Raw genomic sequence first — 24,731 nt, 5'->3', positions numbered from 1 at the left:
GTGAAACATGGGCAATAAACAATTTAGACAAGAAGAGAATAGAAGTTTTTAAAATGTGGTGCTACAGATGAATGCTGAAGATTAGATTCAAAAATCATGTAAGCAATCAGGCAGTACTGAACAGAACTGGGGAGAAAAGAAATTTGTAGAAAGACTTAATTAAAAAAAGGGATCAATTCATAGGATCTTTCAGAGACATTAAGGATCAGCAGTTTAGTATTGGAGGAGAGTGTGGTGTGTGGCAAAAACTGTAGGAGGAGGCCACGAGATGACTACAGTAAGCATATTTAGAATTCAGGTTATAGTAGTTACTCAGAGATGAAGCAGCTCATGTAGGGTAAAGTAACAAAAAGAGCTGCATCAAACCAATGTTTGGACTGAAGACAACAACAACAACATACATGACCAAAAATGACTGACACACACAGTCTTGAATATACAACATTATTTTATGAATCTAATGTACATTACATGGGGTAAACCTGATTAGGGTTCTACAAAATAGACAACAAACTTGAAAATGTATCATGCTAACAGGTATTCAATAGTTGGAAATCTGATGAAAAGCAATGCATAATTTTTTTGACATAAAAACTCTACTTAAGCTGTTGCCCTAAGCTGACAAATGATGGAATATGAACTGACAAACGATGGAATATGAAATTGCATGAAGCAATGAAAATTTGCCACTATTCATGGAAAAATTACAACAAAATACTAATTAAAAGTAAAATAAAAACAAAAAGTGAACTTCTGTCATTTTTCAGAAATCATGCAAATGTTCTAACGTACACATGACAAAAGTGGTAAAAGGTGCTCAAGTATTATATGCTAACAAAAATGAAACTGAATGCAACCTACAACAATTGTAAGACCTACAGGTGAACAGTGTATGCAATTATCACTGTGTGTGTAATTTCCTTTACAATCACAATATTGACAAAAAAGATACAAGTCTTCTACAACAAATTGTCAAATGTGCACTGTAAGTACATTATTCACTATTTCAGGTTTACAATCACTAGAAGTTAAATTCAACTTCACAGTTTGCACATAAATATTCTGTGTTCCAATAGACATAAAAATCAGACAACTATAACTGATGGTGAATGAATGAATGGATAAATGAATGAATGAAGATATTGTTCTATAAAATACACATGAAAGTAAGTAATTACATAAATGAATTTCCAGCATGCTGTATTAACTGTTGACAGAAACTTGAGTTGAGTTAACCACTTTGATATAGAAACAGCCAAAGTTGCAAGTTTCACTTTTTATTTAATTGCTACCTGGTTTCGGGTTACCTGGACCCATTCTCAAATCACCCAGACAGACAACACAGTATTTTTCAAATAGCTTATAAAAGATGTCAAGTTTGTTCCGTCATTGTTCATGGCTAAAGTTGACTTTGTTATGTGTTTACTGAAGTAGAACAATATTTATACACAGCAGCAGACTTTCAAACCTTTTACCCCAGGAACAGAAAAGTATGCAATGAATGGTAAGTGTAAGAACACTTCACGGCTCCATTCCATGAATGGATCAGTATAAGAATTCTGTATATATGATTACAGCCTAGGAAATGCATAGGTGGATTTAATATGGAGTATCACTACATATTTCTTAAAGTTATTACAGAAATTAAGAAGAGATCTTGAAACTAGCGGTGTGATCATATTACACACCAAACTTGCCACATATCACATATGGTAGGAATTGAGAAAATCATTCTGTTTTTGCAGTGACTTATGAAGTTTTTATTTGTCTGACTAATACCATTTCTAGTAGAATCAGTGATTCTCAAGAGCCAAAACCAGAGAAGGTAGTGATGTTGGGACACTAGGGTGTGGAGTGAAGTCAGCATTGTAACTCATCCCTAAGGTGTCACATTGGACTCAAGTCATGACTGGACAGGCAAGCCCATTTCAGGAGTGTTATTGCCCACAAACCATTGCCTAACAGATGTTGCTCTATGATAGGCTGTACTGTCATACTGATACAAACAACAATCATCTCTGAATTGTTCCTCTAATGTATGAAGTATACAACACTGTAAAATGTGTTCATATCTTCTGCATTTAGCATTTTCTTAACTCCAATATGGGGACTACACCCTGATCGTGAAGAACACTTGCATATCATATAATCTTCTCCTGCATACTTCACTGTTGGTACCAAATACCATGGTAGGTAATGTTCTCCAGGCTTTTACTGAATTCAAACCCTTCCATTGGCTTACTACATTGCATAGCAGGATTCATTACTCCAAATCACTCATTTCAATAATACACTGTCCAGCGGCATTGCACTGCTCTTTACACCAACTCAAGCACTGCTTAACAATGACTACAGAAGGAGATGCTCCTCCTTTGCACCCCTATCTGTTTAGCTCCCTATGCACGTTCATTGTGCTAGCTGGGCAGCTGATAGCACTTTGGAACTCCCAGGTGATTCCTTCCACTGATTTCATGTGATTTTTTACAACCACCCTCTGCAATGCTCAGTACTTTGCGTTTCCACTTCACAATCTAATCAACAGTGGACAATATGGGCAGCTTTAGACAGGCTGAAATGTCCCAAGTGAATTTGTTACTCAAATGAGATCAATGACTAGTCCACCTTTGAAGTTGCTGAGCTCTCCTGACCGACCCATTCTGCTGTTACTGCTTCTCTAATGAAAACACAATATGCCATGCCTCCTTTAATATTGGCAGGCCCACCTCTAGTGACATCTAGCTGTCAATTCTGCATTTACATAGGGGTGCCTGAATACTTCTGATTAGATTATGTAGTTGCATGTTACATCTACGATTAATAGTTCTGAAAATAAAATCAACGCAATATGAAGTGTAGCGAAAATGGAATGCCTATAAAGGGATGAAATGATCTACTAAATAAACACAAAGGATCCATGACACTAAATATACTTCCAATGAAATCTGGAAAATAATTAATTCTCTGCTGGCACATATAATTCACAAAGAAGATGGTCAAATATTTTTACGACCACAGATTTTGCTCCTTCCTATGCAAGAGGAAGGTTAATTTGTGTAAAGTGGGGGCTGTTTTTATCACTTGTGTTAATTTATTAATTTGATAATTATTTTCAGATAGTATCTGATTCATCAAAACAAACTTCATAGGAGAATAAACATAATGTAAGGCTGTCATCAGTATGCCTAATTTTTTAAACAATTGCCTATATGACGTTCAAAGATGGGCACCAGTTACTTTCCTTACAGCACATTCCCATGCAATAAATATTTTGTGTCTATTTGTGGAATTGCAGCAGAAAATTATGCTATATGGTATCAGAGAATGGGGCCATGCAAAGTAAGCTCATTTTCTGGTATTTTCCTCACCAAATTCAGCAATTACATGTAGAGCAAATGTTGTTTGAGAAGATCTGGAATATGGGATTTTCAATTCTAGTTCCAATTAATATGCACACCTCATAATTCTGAACAATAAATTTTATTTATTTCCTTTCTCCTTTGCTGTATTTTTATTGATGAACGTATATCAAGCCTTGTGCAAAATTGAATGAAACATGTTTTCTAAGTTGAGCGATAGAACAGTTACTGAATATTTTTTAATATTGCAATTATTGCTTGTTCTGATGTTGCAGTTCTGATTATGATTCTTGCATAGCCAGCAAACAATGCAATTCCTGCTTTATCAGCCTATATTCCATCAGCCAGAAGGAAGGTCATTCATATATAACAAGAAAAAGATTGGTGTCAGAATTTAATGCCATGGAACACCAGTAATAATTTGTCCCTAATAAAAAGAAGATTCATCATGAGAGCTGCATGTGCTATCTAACTTGACCCTTTGCTTCCTATCAGTTAAATATGAAGTGAACATCTTGTCATTATATCTAAAAAGTCATAAACTATGTTACTCCAAAAGAATTTTGTGATTTGAACAGTCAAAGGTGCATTAGACAGATTAATAAAACCCCTGGTAGGTGAAATCTTGTCATTCAGACATTGTAATACACAGTCAGCAAAATGGTAGAGGGCTTTTGCAATGGAAACGCTCTTATGGAATCCCTATTATGTTTGCAGATATGCTCAAGTTTTAAGAACAAATTGAAATAATTTTTGCTTGACAACTCCCTTTACTCCACAGATCAATTTCTGAATAGATAGTATGTATTTGGTTGGGTTAAAGTAACCAAATTTTGTTGTAGATTAAGATTAAAATAAAAACAGTCAGATAAGTAAACTGCCAGAGCATAGTCATGTTTTCAGAGAGAAAATATATTTTATTTGTGAATGTATCAACACATTCCATATCAAGGCAGTTGACTCTACTATTATCCATGGAACATAAAAAAACTGAACTGAAGTGTGAAGTCATCAAGAGGAACAGTAACCAAACTGAGGATGTTACTGCAGTTTTGACAAATCCTTCAGAGCTAACAGAATATATATATATTCCAACTGCGCACTTTAAGCTGTACCTTTTCTGAGCAGTGAAATTTGACTGACTTCAGGTAACTTCGGAATGTTTATGCTCATAAGCGTCTTAGCTATATAATAATATTGTGTAATATAGAGTAGCCATTGTGAAAACAGGGTTGATTCATCTGGCGTGTTGCGAATAGTTATTATTACTATTATTATTATTATTATTATTGTTATTATTATTATCATCATCATCATCATCATCATAATCAGCTGCAGCAGCAACAGCATAAATGAGGGAAGAGAATGTATCTGATCCTACTAATAGCTCAACACCATCTTTCATGTCTCTTCGGCAAAGCATTAACCCATTATTTGTTTGTTTCTTCCATAAGCCAATAATGACCTGCTCCCGCTTTGTGTGGGTAGCACATGGCGTCTACGGCTAAAAATTCATATAACACTGTTAGATAACAGAATATCATCACTTTCATTTAAATTTAACAGTTTGAGCAGTTCACAAATGTTATCTATTTTATATTTAATTGGCATTCGGAGTGACATATAGTGGCAAAGATGGGAGCTGTGAGTTGGTACGCTACCTGGTACACCAGACAAGCAGCTCCAGTTTGGCATAAGATACAGCTACATGTAGCCTGATGCCCAATTGCAGTGCCAGTACAGTGCAGTCTGCCTGACTGCAACATATTCAACAAAAGCTATGGCCACTTGCTGTCTGGCTGACTGCTGTGCAACATTTTCTGTGTAACCTCTTCCTGCATTTTCCAATGTGGCATCACTATGAAGCTCCCTCTACCACTTAAAATTGCTACAAAGTACCCTCTGCCATGCAACACTGGTATGAAGCACTCTCTGCCACACACAATCAGTACAGAACACTCTACACCTTGCAACATGGTATGAAGCCACGTAAAATTGGTAAGAATCACTCCCTATAACATAACATCACTTCCAAGGACCCTCTGCCAAACAATAACCTTGCAAAACACCCTCTGCCACATAGCTTTGGCAGGATGCACTCTCTACCACATAACTTCAGTAGGATGCACACTCTGTCACATAACATTGGAATGAAACACTCTCTCCTACATGGAGTGTTAATTTTTTATTTTGGGTTTACGTTATCTCGTAGTATAATATATTCTGTGGGGTCACCTGTTTTGTGGGATTAAATGCTATCTAGACCAGCTAGTAAAATCCAGTCATGCATGCTTCTGCTCTTGCTAGTGGACTACTACTCCTTTGCAGTGTATTCAGTGTTAGAGGCTGAAAGAAAGCTGGAATACTTCTCAAATTTACATATTGACCAACAATATGACTTCGTACACCACCCAGTCTATTTAAATCAGTTATTTAAGCTTCTTTATATGTTGAAATAATTGTCAGCAGACTTGTATACTATGATCATGATACAAGTATCTTGTATAACAAGAATTAGATTAGATTAGATTTACTTTCATTCCAATTGATCTGTAGTGAGGAGGTCCTCCAGGATGTGGAACATGTCAGAAAAATGACAATACATGACAAATATTTACAACTAAAACAAATAAGCTAATGTACCATTCCACAGGTCCCAAGTGGACTGATCGCCATTTTTTAATGAACACTATATGAAAGTCATTTTACAAATACTAATGCACTGAATTTAAAATAAAAAAGTTTTTTTATTTATTTATAACATAATAAACATGTAATACAACTACTATAATACTTATTTACAATGAACACATTATTGCACTGAAATTGTGCAGAAGTATATATATATTAAAAACAAAGATTCCAAGATTTACCAAGCGGGAAAGCGCCGGTAGACAGGCACAATAAAATAACACACAAACACACACACAAAATTTCTAGCTTTCGCAACCAACGGTTGCTTCTTCAGGAAAGAGGGAAGGAGAGGGAAAGACGAAAGGAGGTGGGTTTTAAGGGAGAGGGTAAGGAGTCATTCCAATCCCTGGAGCGGAAAGACTTACCTTAGGGGGAAAAAAGGATAGGTATATACTCGCGCGCATGCGCACGCACGCACGCACACACACCACACACACACACACACACACACACACACACACACACACACACATCCATCCATACATACATATACAGACACAAGCAGACATTTACAGGCAAAGAGTATATATATCAGTTGGTTTTACTGAGAAATTCATCAATGAAGTAGAAGGAGTTGGCCACCAATAAGCAAAATGACAAAGAAGTAAGACAGAATGAAAGGTTTTAAAACATCTTTTTTCTTGTTGCAATGATGTTACTACTGTTATTGTGAACATCATTCTTCTATGGCTGCAACACACTTCCAAGCCACCATTTCTAAGAAGAAAGGGCCCCCATCAGGCGGGCATGCTAAATTCATTGTCATGTCTTGCACATATGCTGCACCCAAGTACCTTGCATCACCTGCATGTAACAATAAACCATTTCTCTGACAATATGCTGTCCAAAACTGAACTTCTAATAAAAACATTTATTAAATGTCACAATTGTTTTTCATTGTTAAGAAGTATCAAGGGAGTAACCCACAATTTCCCTTTAAATGACATGTCACACCTCACGTACAACACTGGTAGGGAGCACCCTTTACCACACAACATTAGACCACTCTCTGTCACACAACACTGGTAAGAAGCATCTTCTAACACGCAACAATGCCATGCCTTTGTAAAGTAACATCACTAGCTAGGAAGAATCATCGGCCACACATCAGTTTGAAGCACCCCTCTGCCAGGTAAAATTGTTAAGAAGCATCACTGTGTTTCTTCTCCTTCTTACTAACTTTGTCCTATTTCTCTATGTAGTAGGCAATATTATATGGGTTTTGCCAATGACAGTGACCGTTGATGGCCTGATGCCCTTGCTGACATCACCATTCCATACGGGACAGAATCTGTGCACCCCCTCTGTGTGTGTCTAAAGTAAATCTCATGTTCAAGTGTGGAAACCTTTCCTAAATGTTTGTGTAGCATATATCTGAGGCAGGAAATGGGTGACAGCCCAATATTTATCTAGCTGAGTAAGGGAAACTGTGCAAAAACCACAAACAGGCTGGCAGGCTCACCAGCCCTCGTCATTTATCTGCGAAGCAGACCATGCACAGCAGGCTCGTATCCCCAAATACCAGAGTGTAGCCTGAATTTGCCTGGCTACACGAGCACTCTCTGCCACACAAAATTGGTAAGAAGCACCCTCAGCAGCACAATACCAGTATGGAGCATCTTTTGCTACATTAACATCAGTACAATGTACCCTCTGCCACACAACTTTGACACAGATCACTATGTGAGTCACCACAATTACAAGGAGTTATACTAGTCACTAGATGGCGTCGTTTTCACAGTGCCAGGAGACTTTAACCCACCATAGTTCAGCCAATTTACACAAAATATTTATAAATTATGTACACGAACTTCCTAGTAAATCATTGTATTTATTAGTGAACATCTTATCAAAATTCCTATAATACTTTCTGAGAGTAACCTGAATATATAGAAGGAACTGTGGAGGCAGACTTCAATTTATAACTATATAGAAGAAAATAGATGGAATATAGAAGAAGGCAGCTACAGTATAGATACAAGATAGAAAATATGACTGTGCTGTGAAAAGAAGGCAGTTAAGTGTGATTAGTGTACACACACAAACACAGACTACATTGTGCCAGCACTGTAACTTGACTTTATTTCTAATTTGTATAAGATGACCCTCTTCTCACATAGCTTTACATTTTGAAAAACAACCTATGCTCAATAGAACCAGTACTACAAATTGAAATAAAGAGATTGATACTATAGTATTCTTAAATTTTCATCACATTATGTAGATTCCACAAAGATTACATTTCTTCCTCATGCTCATGCAGGCCTTCAGAATTTGAAACCCAGAAGTGTGCACTAGTCCTATATCTAAGGTAAACTCACAAATTATGTACTGTCAGTTTATTCTCAAATGGATAAAATAGCATGCACTTCTTCTTCACTGTCACTAACCACAACACAGGCAAAGCAAATCTGCCATAATTTGGGATTCCTCAGTGCGTTACCCACCTTTTTAGGTCCCACAAGGGAGAGCAGGTCACCTATAAGTCTCTTCAAGACCCTGAGAACTTTGTCACACTGTGCTGCCTTCGGGACATTCTGTTTTTATCCAACTCTGCAGTCCCTGTTTAGAAAACATTATGATAATGCTACATCAGAGCAGCAACATGTGGCACGATCCATCACCTAACAATAAGATCTAGTGTTGAAATTTCTGTGCATGCACAAATCATAGAAAGAATGAGTCCATTTGTTATGTGGATGATTAGGTTTTTGCCAGGATTAAAGTTTTCTGTCTTTCTAATTATTTTATGTTTGCAAAAAATTGCCTTGACCATTTCCTGATAATTGTCATTTCCCCAGCAATCATCTGCAAAATGAAAGCATTCCATACTACATCTTAAGGGAATTTTAGTATGACTGGATTGCTGTTTTTCCTAGAACGCTAACATAATCAATAAGTTTCCCCAGTGTTAACTATCGAACTTTCCATTTCAAGTACCCTTCTGCCACAGACTGCATTCATTATACAGAAGCAACTGACTATATTACTTAAAGCACCTGCAGCATGACTCACTATTATTAACATGCATAATGAACTGTGCTGTCTTATACTCCTTATACAATGTACAGTAACTCTTGAAATACCATTATCTTTTCACTTTGTAGATATTAATAAAAGCTTGAATGTTATCCAGAAGATAATCTCTTTTGTGCATACAATACCAGAAAAATCTGAGAATTTTTGAAATGTGAGTTTTGCCTTAGTAAAAATAAACCAATTTTTTTCAAATAGTTTTCTTTTCTTTCTTTTTAATTCTATACTATTAACACTTCCTATGTTTCTGGTGTTGCAAATTTCATATTCAACAGAGAAATGCCACCAATGGTTACGCCTCGAAATTTATGATAATACAAACACTGATTCTAACAGAAAAATATATATTCCTGATACATTTGCAAAATTACAAAAATATGCCAATGCCACTGTCTGAATGAAATATCATCAGTACACGTCGCTCTATTTATGTAGTGTTCCTCTAATCAGTATTGACACTGCTTTTTCACATCTGCCCATTATGTACACCTGCAGTTTGTAGTTTCTCTTCAGAATATACAACACACTGCTACTGGTATCATGTAATGGAATAGATAAAAAGTTACTCACCAAGCAGTGGCAGAAAATACACATAAAAGGAGGTTATACTATGCAAGCTTTCAGAACCAATGGCTCCTTCTTATGGCATAAGGAGAAGGAATAAGGCTGAAGGAAAAGGACTGGAGAGGTTAAGGAAAAGGGGTGGATTTCGGAAAAGTTGCCCACAACTGTGGGTCAGGGGAGACTTACGGGATGGGATGAGAAGGAAAGACTGGTTGTTGGGGACGAGTTTTGAAAGCCTGAAAGCTTAAAGGTGAAAGACAGGGTAATATGCTAGACACAGATTACTACCAAAACATTGTGCACAAGTTAATAAGAATGAAAAGCTAAGTGCATTGCACATAACAGACATGGGAGGGGGATGACGACAAACAGACAAGTCAAAAATGAAAGGTGCAGAAAACTAAAACAGAGTGAAGAAAGGAGTAGTTAATATGAAGAAATACTGGGACAGAGAAATTAACTTAAATTAAAGCCAAATGGGTGGGGAGAATCAAGGGCATATTGAAGCACAGGATCCCACCTGCAAAGTTCTGAGAAACTTGCATCTGTGGGAAGAATCCAGATGGCGTGTGTGGTGAAACAGGCACTGAGGTCATAACTGTCATGCTGTATAACATGCTCTACCAACAAGATATTGTGTGCTGCCAGTATACACCCTCTGCCTATGCCCTTTCATCCTAACTGATAATCTGGTGATGTCATGCCAATGTGAAAGGCTAAACAGTGTTCACATAACAGCTGGTATACAACATGTGTCATTTCACAGGTGGCTCTACCTTTGATAGTATATGTTTTTCCAGTTACAGAACTGGTATAGGTTTTTGGTAGGAGGGTGCATAGGACAAGTCTTGCAGTGGACACTGTCGCAGGGTAGGAGCCATAGAGTAAGGAGATACGTGCAGAAGGAGCACAGGGTCTGACAAGGATATCGCAGAGATTGAAAGGGTGACGAAAAGCTATTCTACGTGTGCTGGGAAAAATATCAGTCACAATGGATTTCATTTCAGGGCATGATTTTAGGAAGTTGTGGCCTTGTCAAAGTAGCAGAGTAATACATTATGGCCCAGGATAATACTGAGTGACAAGTTACGTGCTCCAAAGCTGTTTTTTGGAGGGATCAACAGTACCAGCATTGGATGTGAAGGCCCAGGAAATCTGCTCTTGAACTAGGTTGATGGGGTAACTATGTCAAGTGAAGGTTTTACAGAGTCTGCATATATTTGGCATGGAAAGGATGGCAACTGGCAAAATGTCCTTTCCTTGGTTCTCACCAACCACCTGACCTTAATTTACATTAATCTCCAAGTCTCAGCATTTCTTCACAGTAACTACTCCTTTCTTTTTATTGCTTCCCCCCCCCCCCCCCCCTCTGTTATGTAAAATGCACTTAGCTTTTCACTCTTATTAACTTGTGCACAATGTTTCAGCAGTAATCTCTGTTTTGCATATGACCCTGTCTTCCACTCATAAGCTCTCAGGTTTCCAAATCTTGTCCAGTGCAGTCTGCAATAATCAGTGTTTCCTTCTAATCCCATCCAGTAACTCTCCCCTAACCTGTGATTCTGGGTGACTTTTCCGAAGTCTACTCCTTGCCCTAAACGTGTACAGTCCTTTCCTTTACCCCTCTTCCTTTTCTTTCCACCAGAAGAAGGAACCACTAGCTCTGAAAGCTTGCATAGTATAACCTTCTTTTATGTGCATGTTCTGTTGCCACTTCGTGAGTAGATATTTTATCTATCCAATTACATTACATTATCAAAAATTGATTATTTTTGTTGTTGCATTATTGGTATGAGTTGTTCATCTCTTTCTTAGGATACATCCTATCATGTGATCTACCAAACTCAAGCCGGTCACGTCCCAAGACCAATGGCCATTAATCTGCTGCACATATTCAATATGGATCCCTAACACCCCCATATCTTGAAAACTACTAAATTGTGCATTAAGCTATATGAGCAGGTCAGTATCAGTCAGCTACTCAATAACTGTGAAATAGCATATGTAGTAACTGTAACACAACTATCATCAGAGGACAAAAAGCAACTGATATAATTTTTTCAAATGATTACTCTTTTTTGTGCACTTCTTTAAGTCATTGTTATCAGGATTAGTGGATTCTTTTCTTCTCTCAACTGCTAATTTTTTATCACCAAAAATATTAAGACAATTCAGTCAAGCTTTATAACATGCTGCTCATGGCTTAGTAGGCACATATGATTCACTGTAATTACCAAGTAGAGCTATCACTTTAAAGATGTGTCACAGAAACATATGAACTTCCTGTGCAAATGTATCACAGTGAAGCTCTGTGCAACCCAATTTTTTTAATGGCACTTTGGCTGCTATCTACTCAAAATCACAGTCACAATGGATACCAGAAGGAAACCAAGATAGAAATCCAGAAGGGAGTTTGTAATGCAGAACATTATAGATAGAACACATTCCAAAAAATAGAAATCCAGATGTTAGTAATAAGGATGATTATCTTGATGTACATTAATGACCTAAGCAAACTCAATAAAAGTGTGATACTTACAAAATAAAATTCATGAAGCTTTCAGTCCACCTAGTTCTGCTGCCTTGGACAGTACAACTTGGATATCCATTGATGGAAAGTTCTGCAGCATCAAACACGAAAAACAATATTTTCTAGCCAGCAGTATAAATGAATGGTTTAACAGTTCTTATAATGCATAAACTTAATAAGCAGAGAAAAAACATAGATTATGGTTCAATATCTGGTGATGATTGAAGATGTTTCTCCTTATCAGCTCCTTCTATGGCACAAACAAGTTCTTGATGGATACACAAAAAGACCGCTCAACAAGCAAGCTTTTGACTAAACTACCTCCTTCTGTATAGACACAACACACACACACACACACACACACACACACACACACACACACACACACACATGACTGCTGTGTCCGACTAGTGAGACTAGATTCCCACCATGCATGGCTGCTTCCAGTCAAGCATCAGCCAGGGACAGTAGTTGCATGTGTGTGTGTGTGTGTGTGTGTGTGTGTGTGTGTGTATTTTGCGCTTGCAAGAATGTGTGTGTGTTGTCTACTTTAGAAGGAGGCCTTTTAACTGGAAGCTCGTTTGTTTGACAGTCTTTTCTGTGCCTGTCTGCAACTCAACGTCTCTACTATATGGTGAGTAGAAATCCATGTATGATTTTATGTTGACACATTCTACATCATAATGTTATTTTTGTGAATATAACCTATGGAAAAGGAATAAGATTGACAGTCAAAACATTATGGAGTGTGGCACTGACAGGGGAATGGTAAAATCTGTCATGTTAAAATTTATCTTGAACTTTATTTTTTTTTATTTTATTATAATTTTCTTTTTTTTTCACAGGAAGGCTGCAGCGAAAGAAATGGAATGTCAAAATTTTAGTTACAAAGACACACATTAATTGTTTTAAAAAGAAATGCATGAGTTACTCATTTTTCCTGCAAAAATAACAGTTTATAACAGCAGTTTGTACAATTCTACCTGTCTAGCAATGAATCAGCGAATGTGCAGAGGCAGCTGTGACAAGAGTGCATAGCACAAAAATCTGGAGTGCATCTTCATGAATGACCCTAAGCAATACAAAAAAAAAAAAAAAAAACATTTTTTGAATAACCTCCAGTTCATATCAACAACTAAACTACTGCAAATGCAACTCTTTCAAGGTGACTAGGAGAGAGAGGGGGAAAAAAATCATGGCAGTGTTTGATGTCACACTACAGACAACTTCCAGCAATTGGGACTTTAATTTATTGAAATGGAATATTTCTCAAGAATGCATCATTTTATAATTCCTGTAGCAAATTTCTGATAATAATGTTTGAATGTTGTTCATTTTACTAGCAATGAAACAGTTCCTTGTTCATTCCCTGTGGTCTTTGCAAATATGTGAAGTTTCTACTGAATGATGAAAACAAATATTTCCCTTATACCACCCACCCACCCACCCACACACACACACACACACACACACACACACACACACACACACACACACACACACAAGCGTGCGCGCACGCACGCACCATATAAAAGTTTTATTCATTCAGGCACTTCACAGTAATTACTAGTTTTGTTTAGATAGAGGTACTCAGGGTACCCTCCGCCACACACTGTCAGGTGGCTTGCGGAGTATGGATGTAGATGTAGAACATGTAAACATCACTACAGACATTCATATTTAGGTTATGACATGTCTGATGTGCCTGCCATCCTTGGCAATGATGTGGCGCAGACGAATAGCGAAATTCTGCCATGACCAACACAAGTGTTGAACATCGGTGTTGTCGATAACCTCCTGAATGACTGTTTTCAGCTCAGCTTTGGTTTTGGGGTTATTGCAGTACATCTTGTCTTTAATATAGCCCCACAAAAAGGAGTCATACGTGTTCAGATTTAGAGAATATGGTGACCAATCGAGGCCCATGTCAGCGACCTTTGGGTACCCCAGAGCCAGAATGCAGTCCCCAAAATGCTCCTGCTCTGATGTGCTCGAGCTCCGTCTTGCATGAACCACATCCTGTTGAAATCAGGGTCACATTGGGTAATGGGGCTGAAATTATCTTCCAATACCTTCACATATTGTTCAGTAGTTACTGTTACACTGATTATTCCGTGACTGGACACTGCACACCACACAGTCAACCACTGAGGGTGAAGAGACTTTTCGATCACGAAATGCGGATCCTCAGTCTCCCAAATGCACCAATTTTGATTATTGACGAACCCATTCAAATGAAAGTTGGCTTTGTCACTAAACCAAACCATATTCACAACAAAGTCCTGTTTATCAATTCTGTGGACAATAGAGCTGGCGAAACAAAGCCACTGTTCCATGGCTTGATGGTTGAAGGGTTTGAATTTTGTATGGGAAGAGAAGCAGGTCTTCAACAACAATCTGTCGCAGTCTCTCCTGGTTGATTCCCACCTGTTGTGCAGCTCAACTGATCGATTACCTGGGGCTGGTTTGGAACACAGAACGTGTCTTCTCGATGTTTTCAGGCATTTTCACTCTTTTTGGATGACCGACATTGCAGACACTTTCATCATGAACACTATCCATTCTCTCAAACTTGTAAATAAAATTTATGATTGTTAGTGTTGTGGTTGGCAGGAGAGCCAACACCGTGTTACTACAGGAGGCCGAAATGCATGCATTTTAGCTCACGCAGGCTGGTGTGAGGTCTGGGACATTACAAGGGAATTAGAATTGAGAAAAACGGGCGTAGCTGGTGGAATACTTAACTTTAATCCATTAATGACGAATGTTGCTCTTGACGGTACATGATTTACAATATCAATAGAAACTGGATCATGGTGCCTTGCTAGGTCGTAGCAAATAACGTAGCTGAAGGCTATGCTAACTATCGTCTCGGCAAATGAGAGCGTAATTTGTCAGTGAACCATCGCTAGCAAAGTCGGCTGTACAACTGGGGCGATTGCTAGGAAGTCTCTCTAGACCTGCCGTGTGGCGGCGCTCGGTCTGCAATCACTGATACTGGCGACACGCGGGTCCAACGTATACTACCGGACCGCGGCCGATTTAAAGGCTACCACCTAGCAAGTGTGTGTCTGGCGGTGACACCACAGTTAGCATACTTGGACCACTTGTCTTCAGCTTGAGCTTGCTTGCAAACTTCCTTTGAGCTGTAGTTGGGCTGTTACTGCTCCCATAGTAGACCTTCACAAGTGCTACACACTCAGGCACGCTGCACCGTGACCTTTTCATGTGCAAATGGCTGACAACAAAGAGGTGCACACGCATGCTAATTCCCATCATTTCCCATGGCCAACCATGTAGTTTGAACGTTCTAACACAAACCGTTCAGGAGCCATGACAATTTTATTTCATATAGTTCAATACCCCCAAGAACCACAGACCTTGCCGTTGGTGGGGAGGCTTGAGTGCCTCAGCGATACAGATAGCTGTACCCTAGGTACAACCACAACAGAGGGGTATCTGTTGAGAGGCCAGACAAATGTGTGGTTCCTGAAGAGGGGCAGCAGTCTTTTCAGTAGTTGTAGGGGCAACAGACTGACTGATCTGGCATTGTAACACTAACCAAAATGGCCTTGCTGTGCTGGTACTGTGAACGGCTGAAAGCAAGGGGAAACTACAGCCATATTTTTTTTCCCAAGGGCATGCAGCTTTACTGTATGGTTACATGGTGATGGTGTCCTCTTGGGTAAAATATTCCGGAGGTAAAATAGTCCCCCATTCGGATCTCCAGGCGGGGACTACTCAGGAGGATGTCGTTATCAGGAGAAAGAAAACTGGCCTTCTACAGATCGGAGTGTGGAATATCAGATCCCTTAATCAAGCAGGTAGGTTAGAAAATTTAAAAAGGGAAATGAATAGGTTAAAGTTAGATATAGTAGGAATTAGTGAAGTTTGGTGGCAGGAGGAACAAGACTTTTGGTCAGGCGAATACAGGGTTATAAATACAAAATCAAATAGGGCTAATGCAGGAGTGGGTTTAATAATGAATAAAAAATAGGAGTGCGGGTAAGCTACTACAAACAGCATAGTGAACACATTATAGTAGCCAACATAGACACGAAGCCCACACCTACTACAGTAGTACAAGTTTATATGCCAACTAGCTCTCCAGATGACAAAGATATAGAAGAAATGTATGATGCAATAAAAGAAATTATTCAGACAGTGAAGGGATACGAAAATTTAATAGACATGGGTGACTGGAATTCGGTAGTAGGAAAAGGGAGAGAAGGAAACATAGCAGGTGAATATGGATTGGGGGTGAGAAATGAAAGAGGAAGCCGCCTGACAGAATTTTGCACAGAGCACAACTTAACCATAGCTAACACGTGGTTCAAGAATCATAAAAGAAGATTGTATACATGGAAGAAGCCTGGAGACACTGGAAGGTTTCAGATAGATTATATAATGGTAAGACAGAGATTTAGGAACCAAGTTTTAAATTGTAAGACATTTCCAGGGGCAGATGTGGACTCTGCCCACAATCTATTGGTTATGAACTGTAGATTAAAACTGAAGAAACTGCAAAAAGGTGGGAATTTAAGGAGATGGGGCCTGGATAAACTGACTAAACCAGAGGTTGTACAGAGTTTCAGGGACAGCATAAGGGAACAATTGACAGGAATGGGGGAAAGAAATACAGTAGAAGAAGAATGGGTAGCTCTGAGAGATGAAGTAGCGAAGGTAGCTGAAGATCTAGTAGGTAAGAAGATGAGGGCAAATGAAAGGGAAGCAGTGGTTGGGAAGGGAGTGAGGCAGGGTTGTAGCCTATACCCAATGTTATTCAATCTGTATATTGAGCACGCAGTGAAGGAAACAGAAGAAAAATATGGAGTAGGTATTAAAATCCATGGAGATGAAATAAAAACTTTGAGGTTCTCCGGTTCGCCGATGACATTTTAATTCTGTCAGAGACAGCAAAGGACTTGGAAGAGCAGTTGAATGGAATGGATAGTGTCTTGAAAGGAGGATATAAGATGAACACCGACAAAAGCAGAATGAGGACAATGGAATGTAGTCGAATTAAGTTGGGTGATGCTGAGGGAATTAGATTAGGAAATGAGACACTTAAAGTAGTAAAGGAGTTTTGCTATTTGGGGAGCAAAATAACCGATGATGGTCGAAGTAGAGAGGATATAAAATGTAGATTAGCAATGGCAAGGAAAGCATTTCTGAAGAAGAGAATTTTGTTAACATCAAGTATAGAATTAAGTGTCAGGAAGTCGTTTCTGAAAGTTTTTTTATAGAGCATAGCCATGTATGGAAGTGAAACATGGACAATAACTAGTTTGGACAAGAAGAGAATAGAAGCTTTCAAAATTTTATGCTACAGAAGAATGCTGAAGATTAGATGGGTAGATCATATAACTAATGAGGAGGTATTGAATAGGATTGGGGATAAGAGCAGTTTGTGGCACAACATGACTAGAAGAAGGGATCGGTTGGTAGGACATGTTCTGCGGCATCAAGGGATCACTAATTTAGTATTGGAGGGCAGCGTGGAGGGTAAAAATCGTAGATGGAGACCAACAGATGAATACACTAGACAGATTCAGAAGGATGTAGGTTGCAGTAGGTACTGGGAGATGAAGAAGCTTGCACAGGATAGAGTAGTATGGAGAGCTGCATCAAACAAGTCTCAGGACTGAAGACCACAACAACAACAACAACATAGTTTAATAATTGTAACCCTATATATATTTTTTATTCTTCATCTTAATTTGCCTCGAGGGCCCTGCAAACTGATATAAAGCTGTGGAAACAGTAATCTACTCAGTCTTGTCACCGGCATTAATGTATACGACTTTGTTGTAGCATTTGTCAACTGCACAACTGTCTTTATTTTTCTCCTAAAATGATAAAGTGTGGTCTGCAAACGATGTTGATGAGAAAGTTTTTTGCTCGGAGTTAACCTCTCTTCTAGAATGTAATTTAGTTTTTCGCGATGTTTTACGTAAGTAAATATGAAAATAGGCGTGAAAACATCGTGAAAAACTAAATTAAATTCTAGAAGATAGGTTAACTCCCAGCGAAAAACTTCCTCATCAACATCGTTTGGTTGCAGATGACAAGCTACCTGTAGTAATTAACACAAAAGTGATCCAGAAAGTTCATGCACACCAAATGTAAAGGTATTTACAAAAAGAAATGATCTGTTATTTGAAGTAAAAATGCACATAATTTTAACAAAATGTTCACATAGCAGAATAAATGAAAAAAATGAAAACCCACTGATGATGGCACAGTGGTGCCAAAATATGTTTGGGTACTGAGAAAAATGGTGTTTTGCATAACTGGCGGACCTCACATCCAAAAATTCAGAACATAGGAGTTGAACAGGAATCATTCACTTCTGAAATGTTGCAGATATTAAAAAATATGAGTGTTAATTTGAACACTAATACAGCGATATGAGAATCCTACAATGTGAACTTATGAGTAAGATGGAAGGCAATATTAGTAACATGGAGAATAACCTTACAATAAAATAGTAGCTATGTGTCCTCGGAGTCTTTCATGACGGCATACGTGAATAAAACATTCTCAGTTATCCAGACGAGTCAATTCGAATAATGATTCCTAATGCACTGCACCATTCCACTAACTATATCCAATATTGGCAGACGTCATGGACCTGGAGAAAAGTTGAGGCCTTTACTCAGCGCTGATATAGAGCTGTCGTCCAGTTCTTGGTTGTAAAGATTAACAACTGGTCTACGAGCCTTATCGGATTTCATAACAGTTCTTCCATGATCCAGTCGGTCGAACTTGGCACATTCCTTCGACGTTGCCTTGGATGAACTTGCATGTTGTTGTGCTGCCGTGGCTACTTCCACCAATTCCCAATCAAATGGTGACAATGTTGATGACAAAGACAGGTGACTCTGAAGTAGGTTCCTGGCATTATGATCAATCTCATATCTTGTTTGTCATATCTGGTGTCTCACTATGGCAAGACTGGTCCTCTTCAAAATTCTGTCCACTGCAGCAGTTCGAATGTGGTGCTTGACTACTACAAAGCATGGAATTACCTCCTTGTCGTGGCAGCATTGTAAAAATTCCAAAGAACTCAGTAGATGTGATCTTTTTCTCTGCAGTTTTTCTAAGAGTCTCACACTGCGAGAAACCGTAACAGCCCTGGCAGTCAGTGAACTCCTGATGACGATGGCAGAGATGGCCATCGAAAGCTCGAGGATTTTATTTGAATTGATGTGGCTGGAAAACCCAGAACGCTTTATTCATGTATGTCCTCGCGAAAGACTCCGATGACACATAGCTTTCCTCTATGGTGAGGACATAATGCGCAGTGTGAAACTGTTAGAAAAACTGCAGAAAGAGAGATCACATCTGCTGAGTTCTTTGGCATTTTTATAACGCTGCCAGGACAAGGAGATAATTCTGCGCTTTGCAGTAGTCAAGCACCACATTCGAACTGCTGCAGTGGACAGAATTTTGAAGAGGACCAGTCTCGCCATAGTGAGACAGTGGATACGACAGACAAGATACGAGTCAGGAACCTATTTGAGTGTCATCTGTCTTTGTCTTCAACATTGTCACTATTTGATAGGGAATTAGTGCATGTAGCCAAGGCAGCGCATCAACATACAAGTTTATCCAAGGCAACGTCGAAGGAATGTGCCAAGTTCGACCAACTGGATCACAGAAGAACTGTTATGAAATCTGATAAGGCCCATAGAACAGTTGTTAATCTTTCCAACCAGGAACTGGACGACGGCTCTATATCAGCACTGAGTAAAGGCCTCAACTTTTCTCCAGCTCCATGACGCATGACGTCTGCCAATATTGGATATAGTTAGTGGAACACAGCAATGCATTAGGAATCTTTCGCACTATGCAGCTGAGGACGTCAGGCTGACTACCAGCCATATCCTGGCGAAAGCTAAGAAACCAAAATCTAATATTAGCCACGAGGAAAGATGCTGCTTATGGTTATTATGTGAGAATGAAAACTTGGTTGTCTTGCCAGCTGACAAAGGGAATGCAACCGTGGTTCTGAACTCTGCAGACTACCACCTGAAGATGCTACATTTATTGGAAGACGCCATGTACCGCAAGCTTAGTCTCAATCCCACACAGGCCATTGTCAGAAAGACAGGGAAGTTGTTGAAGGATTCTGGCTTACCAGATGAAGTGGTGAAGAAATTAATGCCTTGTGCTGCCAGACCTCCCAGGCTTTATGGATTACCGAAGATACACAAGGAAAGTGTTCCTCTGAGGCCCAGTGTTAGTGCAATCAGTTTGCCCACCTACAGACTTGCTAAATATCTGGCAGGATTATTATCACCAAAATTGGGACATTGCGAACACCACGTTGTCAACTCAAACAAATTTGTTGAGACACTCAAGAGAATGAAGATAGGCCCAAACGCCTAATGGTTAGCCTGGATGTTGTGTCACTTTTTACGAGGGTGCCAATACAGGATACGCTCGATCTTTTGGACCAACATTTTCCATCTGGGATCATTAAGTTGTTCCATCACGTCCTAATGACAACGTACATTTTTTTTACTGTGATGAATATTGTGAGATGACGGGCAGCACAGCCATGGGATCACCACTGTCTCCAGCAGTCGCAAATTTCTTCATGGAGCACTTTGAGGAGCAGGCTCTGCAAACTATGACATTACGGCCGTCTTGCTTTCTACGATACGTTGATGACACCTTTCTGATATGGCCTCATGGTGAAGATACATTACAGCAGTTCGTCAATCAAATGAAGTTTCCACCACCCTGTAAACAAGAAAGCTTCCTGAACACGTTGGTCATAGAGCCAAGATTATCTCTGAAACGACCACCTACAGTCTGAATTGCAGAACATAAAACTGTTTTCTGGGAAAATGGATACAGCAAAAGAGAAATCACAAATACTTTCAAGGGCCGCTGATGAAACACACCTGGTGAATCAGTAGAAGAGGCCAAACAGGCTGTATTCCTGCCACACTGTAGAGTAACTAGCAGTAAGTTAGGACGTCTGCTGTAGAAACATGGGCTAAGACCAGTGTTCCAGCCAGCCCCCAAGATACGAGACATGTTGCGCCCTGTTAAAGACGATATTGCTCTTCGAGTGTCCAGTCTGTATGGTGTACCCTGTGAATGTGGCAGCATGTATATTGGACAAACATTTTGCGTGGTTGCTGAGTGTTGTACTGAGCACAAGCACCATATAAAACAAAGGGAGCTTGACAAGTTGGCCATAACGGAGCATTCCCTAGAAAACGGACATAAAATACAGTTCGAAAATACAAAAGTGTTGGCGCATGTATCTACATATTGGGACTCTGTTATAACGGAAGTGGCCAAGATTCGTTTAAACAACAACAATTTCAACAATAGACCAGGGGTACACACTCAGCAGGACATGGGGACAGGCGTTGGAGATCAAAAGAAAGCAAAGAGAGATGCGTGACGCAGGAGTGGCAGTTTCAAACGTGGTGCATGCACCTGGCGCCACCTGACGTCACCGGTGCTGCCACAGGCAATAGCTCCGCTAGCTGCCCGGGTCGACTTACGCACGTGCGCCATATTGGATCGATCTGATTGGCTGCTGAAGATTTCATCATGCCTATGTAAGCGAGAAACCGAAGCAGCCCCGGCAGTCAGTGAACTCCTGATGACGATGGTGAAGATGGCCATCGAAAGCCCAAGGATTTTATTCAAACTGACGCAGCTGAAAAACCGAGAACGTTTTATTCAAAATAGTAGCTAATTTGCCTATTTTGAATAAACAGAGTGAAAAAGTTACAGAGCTCATTAAATCTATGGTTTCTGTTAAGGAAGTTCGGATTCAGGTTGCGGACACATGCTGCAGGTTCATTTTGGAAATACAGTGAATCCAAGAGTATGCTTAACAGATTTTAGACAGTAAAGTACAAGGGTCTGTTTCAGTATTAATAACTGAAATAGATATTCACACCGGCTTTTGTGAAAAGGTAACCAGTGGGAGCAAGAGAAACATTGGGGAAAACTGCTTTACAAATTTGCAAAGAAGAGGAACTTTTGCGACAACAATTACAACATAAGACAAATTGTCTACCATTAATGGTACACAGAACAGAACTGTTAAGAAAGGAAGAAAATTTTGGGCCACAGGAGAAGCAAGGAGGCTGGATTACCTTGACATGTGATGCAGCAAATGGGGTTTAAATTTAGACTTACCAAACTTGACATTTTCCAAATTTGAGGACAAATTCTTGGAAGAATTATGGTCTGTACAAAAACAAGATAATTTGTGGCATTAATTTGTCATCACTCAATTGTGAAATATTCACAGTAGGAATTCCATGAAAGATTATTGTGAAAATTGGTTTAGGAAAGTATAATGGAAATTATGGAAAATTATGGAAAACTGCCTGTCCTTTCGAAAAGATACATCAGCAGCAGCCACAAAACATTTTCCGAATGTTTTGAAAATGCCATAAACATGGACCATTGGTGCAATACTTGTGACCAGAGAAATTTAAGACCACTAATGTATATGAAAAGAGTGGCAGCAATAGACACCAAGTTAATGTGATGAGAGGGTGTGATAGAGGCAGTTTTACAAATCACAGTTGTGGTACTACAACCATTGCAGAGTGTGAGATGACATGAAAAACTAAATGACATGCAGGTTGACTACCTGTTGGGAGATGACCCAAAGTAACAAAAGGCTTAGGTACTTCCCAAATGAGGTAAGGGACGAGAGAGAAAAGTGCTGTTGCTATAAAAAATAAATTTCAGAATTGGAAACACAACATGGATAAGATGGCGATGCAAACTGCAGAGAAAAGAACAGAACTGATAGTGAAACAAGTAGATAAAGAAATTGCTTATCAATCCGGTTTTGTTTAGTTGGGAGCAAAGGAGGTGAAGTTCAGGATCAATGCAAGAATAGGTCTAAAATGCCTAGATGGGGGCATATTGCTGTTACTAATGGCAATGGTTGCCAACTAATGGACAAGTCAAAAGAAGTTAAGGAACTTGGACACATGTATGACAATTTTAGAGAGTGGGAAAAAGAGAGGAAGTAATGGACATGCAACAAAAACAGTGACCTAACAAAGGCTCTACCAAATTTAAAGGAAAGAGAGGTTGAGGAACACATAATGCATGGCACAAACTTCCTTCTCATTATATGAACAAAGAGGTGACTTTTGAACATAATGAGCATGATCCAAATATAATGTTGTTAGAGAGCCATTCTGATTCTGATATTTACAAGGTAAGAGCTGAACTATATAATAGTGAATTCTATTCATAAATCAGTAAAAGTGATGGTATTTGCATCTTTAATAACAGCGAAATGGCTCTGTCCAAAAATTCATTTGCAGACATTACTGTAGACTTGATATTTATGAAAGTGAAAGATGAAACAGAGGTTGATCACAATGTATATGTTCAACACAAAGACAACGTTGTCAAAGAAACAGAGATCAGAAAGAGAAAACGCTTCCAGATAAAGAAGTAGGGCAGATTTCGTAGAATGATCTTGCAATGAAGAAGGACTTGCTATGAGAAAGTGATGAAAATGGCCATGTGAGTACCCAAACACAGACTGTAATTGCTGTAGATATTTGTGAAAATAATTTGTTTGTTATTCTGGACATAGGGCCACAACTTAGAGCAATATGTAAGGCATTCTTCAAAGTTATTAAGAATCAATCTGGTGTAGTAATAATGCCCGTGATAGGTGTAAAGTGGTAGGAGCTACTGGTAACACGAGCAAAATAATTAAAAATCAAGTGTTTCAAAATCCAAGAATAATTATTTTGTCATGAATTTTTACAGCTGCAGGAATTGAGTACTGAGATTATTTTGGGAATAGACAAGTTGATACAGCAACAGATCATTATTGACTGTGATCATAAAAGTGTTGTTGTTGTTCTGGTCTTCAATCCTGAGACTGGTTTGAAGCAGCTCTCCATGCTACTCTATCCTGTGCAAGCTTCTTCATTTCCCAGTAACTACTGTAACCTACATCCTTCTGAATCTGCTTAGTGTATACATCTCTTGGTCTCCATCTATGATTTTTACCCTCCACGCTGCCCTCCAATACTAAATTAGTGATCCCTTGATGCCGCAGAACATGTCCTACAAACCGATCCCTTCTTCTAGTCAAGTTGTGCCACAAACTCCTCTTCTCTCCAATCCTATTCAATACCTCCTCATTAGTTATGTGATATACCCATCTAATCTTCAGCATTCTTCTGTAGCACCACATTTCGAAAACTTCTATTCTCTTCTTGTCCAAACTATCTGTCATCCATGTTTCACTTCCATACATGGCTACACTCCATACAAATACTTTCAGAAATGACTTCCTGACACTTAAATCTGTACTCGATGTTAACAAATTCCTCTTATTCAGAAATACTTTCCTTGCCATTCCCAGTCTACATTTTATATCCTCTCTTCTTCGACCATCATCGGTTATTTTGCTCCCCAAATAGCAAAACTCCTTTACTACTTTAAGTGTCTCACTTCCTAATCTAATTCCCTCAGCATCACCCGACTTAATTCGACTACATTCCATTATCCTCGTTTTGCTTTTG

The 24,731-nt window shown here is 39.0% G+C and overlaps 1 protein-coding gene across 2 annotated transcripts in view; it reads right to left on the bottom strand.

Annotated features, from left to right (window-relative positions):
* LOC126275539 (TBC1 domain family member 13) overlaps nt 1–24,731 on the bottom strand; it is a 180,235-nt gene that overhangs the window by 39,255 nt on the left and 116,249 nt on the right. Inside the window, exons 10-11 of one of the 2 annotated variants that reach the window (XR_007550600.1) lie at nt 12,190–12,271; nt 8,498–8,612 (exon numbers count right to left, since the gene is read on the bottom strand). Coding sequence is in view for 1 of the 2 variants with exons in the window: in XM_049977206.1 (XP_049833163.1) it covers nt 12,200–12,271 (72 nt within the window). In the remaining variant the exon portion in view is untranslated. The remainder of the gene's footprint in view (nt 1–8,497; nt 8,613–12,189; nt 12,272–24,731) is intronic. The other variant, XM_049977206.1, reaches the window with a different exon arrangement.

Source organism: Schistocerca gregaria, chromosome 1, assembly GCF_023897955.1.
Source record: "Schistocerca gregaria isolate iqSchGreg1 chromosome 1, iqSchGreg1.2, whole genome shotgun sequence".
Classification (NCBI taxonomy): domain Eukaryota; kingdom Metazoa; phylum Arthropoda; class Insecta; order Orthoptera; family Acrididae; genus Schistocerca; species Schistocerca gregaria.
The sequence above is the reverse complement of the archived record's forward strand: the minus strand, read 5'-3'. Positions and strand labels throughout refer to the sequence as shown.